The sequence below is a fragment of the Sinocyclocheilus rhinocerous genome, unplaced genomic scaffold, assembly GCF_001515625.1.
Source record: "Sinocyclocheilus rhinocerous isolate Xijiao unplaced genomic scaffold, SAMN03320098_v1.1 scaffold720, whole genome shotgun sequence".
Taxonomy (NCBI): Eukaryota; Metazoa; Chordata; class Actinopteri; order Cypriniformes; family Cyprinidae; genus Sinocyclocheilus; species Sinocyclocheilus rhinocerous.
In genome coordinates this window covers 280,714-286,713 of record NW_015653468.1, presented here as the reverse complement: position 1 = coordinate 286,713, position 6,000 = coordinate 280,714, and the positions used below count along the sequence as shown (strand labels likewise).

General features: G+C 35.7%; 1 protein-coding gene across 2 annotated transcripts in view; it reads right to left on the bottom strand.

Moving 5' to 3' along the window:
* LOC107716030 (gamma-aminobutyric acid receptor subunit alpha-4-like) overlaps nucleotides 1–6,000 on the bottom strand; it is a 34,902-nt gene that overhangs the window by 5,648 nt on the left and 23,254 nt on the right. For both annotated transcript variants that reach the window (XM_016522343.1, XM_016522342.1), the window contains exon 8: nucleotides 713–984. In XM_016522343.1, the coding sequence (XP_016377829.1) occupies nucleotides 713–984 (272 nt within the window). The remainder of the gene's footprint in view (nucleotides 1–712; nucleotides 985–6,000) is intronic.

The window sequence follows — 6,000 nt, the reverse complement described above, 5'->3', positions numbered from 1 at the left end:
CCCCCAAAAAAAGACAAAAAAAGTTGCATTACGTAATGATAATTTGGATACAAATGTGTGCTTAATTGTCATGTCAGTAAGGCAAACAAAAATATGAATGGCTTATGAAATAAATTTCATTGTTTTTATGCAAAATGAAAAATATTGATTTTATTTTCTTACTTATTTTAACAAATACAATTAATTTGAGAGACTTGGGTGAGCAAGCTACACTTCCATCAGTCTTATTTGGCAGAATAATAAAATACATAAAGCATCAATTACAAATCTAATGCACATTTTGTTGCACCAACCCTGAAAAACCTTCCTGCTTTTGTGAGGAAGTGAAAAAGTGAAAATATGTATTTATTTATTTATTTTGAAAGAAATTTGCCGAAGCATCCACTTTTTCTACTGAAAATGTCTTTCACGCTTCTATGTACCGGTACGTAGGAATGTCTCCAAAGGACTTGAAGGCAGCATTGAAGGCTTGGTAAGTGAAAAAAAAAAAATGTTGCCAATGCGTCCACTTTTTCCACTGAAAATGTCTTTGGAGCTTGTAAGTAAGAACCTCCCAAGAGGAATTGAAGGCAGCATGAGAACTGTGCAATGTGGTGCATTAATAATTTAATTGCTGTACAACGTAACAGCTCATCGCATCAAATTTTAAAGCCAGAACTATGTGTTTTATAATGTATATGTAGTCTCTGTAATGTGTGTAACATCATCTCACCTGTAGAACCTCCTCTGTGTCTTTAGCTTTGCCTGACGGTGTGGAGCTCTTGGCAGTGGCTGCGGCGGCAGCGGCTTTGGCCTGTTTTCTCTTGGCTCTCTCTGCCTGAACGTTGGTGAAGTAGTTCACAGCCGCAAACTCGATGAGAGCAGAGAAGACGAAAGCGAAACACACTGCGATGAACCAATCCATGGCAGTGGCGTACGAGACCTTGGGCAGAGAGTGACGAGCGCTGATGCTGAGGGTCGTCATCGTGAGAACAGTGGTGATTCCTGTGAGAAACGCACATTAAAAATATGAATGACAATAATAAATAACAACAAAGTTACTAGTGTGTGTTTATGGTTGTGTATTATAAAAAAAGTGTATGAATGTATGTATTCACATGACCTGCGAACCACTCTAGTTAATGTGCTTTTGATGATTAAGGTGATCTCTGATGAGCATACTGCTTTTTAATGGTAATTTCTACTAAATGATTGTACGTAATGTGTGTTTCAAAATCTTTATTGCTTATAACCAGGTAAAAATGCTTCACCTCTGACTGAAAATCATAAATGTAAACAAACTCTGTGAGTATCACTCCAATCGTCCATAAGTGTCCATTAGTGATTATGCTCTTATTCTCTTTATTCCCTCGGGAGTGCTTTAAACTGGCCACCGCACAAGAGCGTAATTTGCTGAGAGTTTAACATCAAGGAAATTTGATGAGCAAAACTATTAGCGCCCCATCAGTTTACCACAAAAGTCCATAACATTAGGCTAACAGAAACAAATGGTTATTAAGACACATTTAGGCACAATGAAGCAATAATTCAAAGAAAGCCACTCTATAGAAGTGATCTTCCACTTAAAGGTAAACAGTATATTAGAACAAGGTTCTTTAGATCGTTAAAATGTTCTTCATACCAATGGCGAGCCCATGTGCAAAAAACTTGTACGGGCCCCCCCAAACGTTATGGTTAAAGTGAGCTCCAACTCGGTTAAATATATAGTTCAGTCATGAAACTCTAGATGGCGCAGGATGACGGGTTGTTAACTTAACCGATGATATTCAGAGAGTTAAACGACTTGGCACAAGCTGATTGGTTCATGCTGCATATGCAGCTAATGAGGTTACTGTCTTGCATTTATATGCAGCAGCGTAGCAGATCTATTCTGCCAAGACCAAATACATTAACATATCATATCCATCACAATGCTAAAATCTTCCGAGAGTTGTCATGATTGAACTTAACTTATTGTTGATTTTTCGGAGGTAAATAAAATGTCATGACTATTCTCAAGCTGTTTTATTTACGGTATAAATGCTTGGAAATAACATTTAACGTTTTCAAGTCCATTCATTATTTGTAGCAGGCCAGCCACCCAATAACCACAACAAGCTGGCTTTGCTACTTTTATTATAACACAAAGTCTCAGTCTATAAATTCTGTCAATTTTATGATAAAATACAAACAATAAATGTGCTTTTACGCTCTTTAATTTGTCGTGAGATAACTGCATTCGCCTCAGTTCAAGCGGCATGTGGATCAATCATATTTTCCTCTTTAATATTTACAGCATGAAATAAACATGAACGAATATCAGAAGGCATGTTGAAAAAAAATCAAAACAATTACATTAAACAAATTTCTCATGTAATCGATCAATCAGTGTTTAAAAAAAAAAAAACGTCAAGAAAAAACAGCTTGTGAATAGTCATAACAGTCGTAACATAACTTAGCCTACCTCAGAAAAGCCACTATAACTTTGCCAAAATTTTTTATTATTCTCATAAATCAGTCAGTTAACCAGGGAGCCTACATCAAACTTTAGAACGTTTGTATTGCTGCTGGTTTTCATGTTAAATGTGAAGAATGACAGGTTAGATGCCACAGACTCTTCAGACATTTCTGTTGTTTTTTTTTTTTTTCACATTAACTTCATGCAATATAACATGATTTTATTATTGTGATTTTGACTTTATTCTGTGACGTTAATCTTATTTATTTATTCATTATTTTTCAAAGTGGCACTAAAGCGTGGCAGTCACCACAACACAACACAATCTTAGCACAGCAGCCCAAAAACAAACAAATGAACAAAACTACTCACTCATTTTAGTTGCATTCTCTGGGCCTTTCTTTCTGCAAATTCATCCACAATGACCTTTGTGTATTCTCAATGGAAAAAATGGCTATAGTTTTGATAGTCTGTTCTGCGCAATAGTGGTCTGCACTTTTTTATTAGCTTAAGTTTTGAAAATGAGCGCTCCGCTGTAGCCACAGTAACAGAAGAGAATCTAGATGAAGCTAGATGTGATACTGTTGTGATACAGTCTTTTCAGCTAGCTGCCAGCCTCACACAGTTTTTATTAATTATCATTATTTTATTGTTTTATTCGATGATGCAGTGCTTGCACGTAGTTAAACAAAAAACAAAAGAAAGACACAGTTCTACGGCAGCAATATGATGAATGCACACAAGATTTACGGAGCCCTGCTCATGACATGCAGACGCATATTTATCGTGGCCACAAATTGTTTTAATTGAAAGCTCCCCCTCGGCGGGCCCCTAATCTGCCTGGGCCCATACACACCTGCATACCCAAACGCTACACCCCTGATTCAAATTAAGAAAACATTTTTCTTTTATGAATCAAAGGTTCTTTGGGGTTCCAAAAAGGGTTCTTCTATGGCATTGCTGTGAAAATCCCCCTTTGAAACCTTTATTTAAGAGTGAAGGAGAAAATAAGGTAGCGAAAGTCTTGATTTTATCCATCAAGAATTAAATGGGTTGTGAAACCATTTTTGATGTCAGTCAAAAGGAAGAGTTATTTCAGCAGTTGTTTTGACATTTTGCTTGGAATATCGTACACTGGTGCTCACAACAAAATGTAAGGGAAACATTTTCCTCCTTTTAATTTTAATTTTATTATTCACATTTGCATTTTTAACAGAAAAACAGTGCTCTGCACCTAATGATACACCGCACAAAGTTTAGCTTTAAGAACTTCTCCAAGCATTCATTTTTTGGTCCGTTTTCTAGGTTTAGTTGGTTTATTTAGTCATCCTGTGGGCCTGACATAAATGTTAAAGGTCAGATGCAAAACAAGGTAGATTTCTCCAGCAGTAACACTTTGAACCACCAGGGGGAGTCAGGAATTCATTCTTAACCTGAATGTCTCGAGTTCGAAGCGTTTCTCTCTCTCTCGGTGAAACTAAACCCTGCCACAGAGCAGTGAGCATGCCAGACGTGAGTCACACATATACACCAACACACAAATACACACAATCACGGAGGCAGCCAGTATCCCATCTCCTCCCACACACACACACACACACACACACACAGAATCTCTCTCGACTCACACATACACCCACACGCACACGCTAATAAAACATAAGAAAACACACACAAACCTCTCGCACATCAAGCCAACCCCCCGCACACAAGACAAACACGCTCTCCTACATATTCTCTCTGTATTATTGAGTTTGCAAGACGTTAGAAATAAACATAAATAAATAAACACTATTAATTTGTTGGTTGTTGGTTGGCGTGACAGCTGTTTTCTGTCCACTTGAAATGAAACCTGTCAAGAATGTGTCTGGGCCAGATTTAAACTCAAAATCAAAATAATAAAAAAGATATATTTGCTTAAAATAAAACCTATTTTTATGACCATTTATATTGTTTGCATTAGCATTATTTTCATGACAATTAAGCACATTTGCCCTCAATTCCCATTATCGTAATGCAAACTAAATCTCATTCTCATTACTGTAATGTGTAAAGAAATTATACATGATGGTAATATTTGTTCTACTGCTTTTATGCTGATTTTCACACTGCATTACAGTACTTTTTATATTTTAAAACAGTAAAAATACAACACTACTATAACAGTAGCAATGAAAATCACCTAGGGGGAAAAAAATCTAAAATATTCATTACAATAATGAGAATTTGTGGGGAGAGTGTTTAATTGTCATAAAAATATTGAAAAATAAAAACAACCTAATGGTCCAAAAACAGGCTTTATATATAAAATAATTTAATATAGTATGTAATGTATTATTTAACTAAAATATACATAAAATAAAATATATTATAATAAATAACATCATAATACATTAATAAACATTACATTTAGTATCAATATGTGGGAACGTGTTCAATTTTCTTTTAAAATAATTTCCTAGTATTTAAAATGTAATTTAATTATTCCATTTATTTTATTTAAATTATTTTATTATTAAATTATTCCATTTAATTAATTAATTAATTTAGTTTAATTAAAACAAAAAAATGTTAAATAAATGTAGATAGATAGATAGATAGATAGATAGATTAAATAATAAATAAAATAAAATAATAAAATAATAAAATAAAATAAAATAAAATAAAGCGTGAAACATGACCTGGGCACAATCTCTCTATATATGCACCCTATTATATTATAAAATACATGTCTCAAAGCTGCTTGTCTCTGCAGAAAATGCCTTTGGTGAGTAGCATTCTTCGCATTTCTTTCCTCACACCTGCGGTAGACAAACACAAGTGTTGTTCCATGTATGTTAATTTTTGTTAATAACAGCAAAAAGACAAAACCATGAATACAACATTGAAGTTAACATCTCCACCTGAGTTACCTAGCTACAGCGGTAAACAGGTGCTGCTAGTGCTCACAGTGGCTCTCAGACCTGCGGGGGCAGGCCGAGGGATTTGCATCCAACTCGGGTTCAAACCAAATCAAACCTATGGTAAAACTGCCTATAAGATGAGCTCACAGCTCTGGAGAATGATCCACACTCTCTGGAAAAATTCTCACGAACACAGCGCACTCACAAACGCCCACGTGCCGACCGATCTGGAACGATCAATAGGTACATCAGAGGCTACATTTAGCCAGGGGTGCTGGATGTGTTTTGCACTGCCAAATCCACAGTGCTGTGAGAGCTTTGCTGTAGTGCTCTTGTGTGACTGGCTGAGAAGAATGAGAGAGCTCTGTCACCGAAATGAGCAAAGACGGATAATGGAACAAACAGAAGGGGTTACAAAGCAGGACACGACCTTCAATCAGCTGCTAACTAATAGAAAGAGTAACAAATTTAAAGTAAAAGTTCACCCTAAAAGACAATTCTGTCAATATTTACTAACACTTATGTCAATCCGGTTTTTTTTTTCTTTTCTATGGTATTCTGTGAACTTGGCATGTGAAGATGCACCATGACAGATTTGATGTTCATGACACCAAACGACATTGGTTCTCGTGTTTAGGAACTGATCGCCATGTATAAATA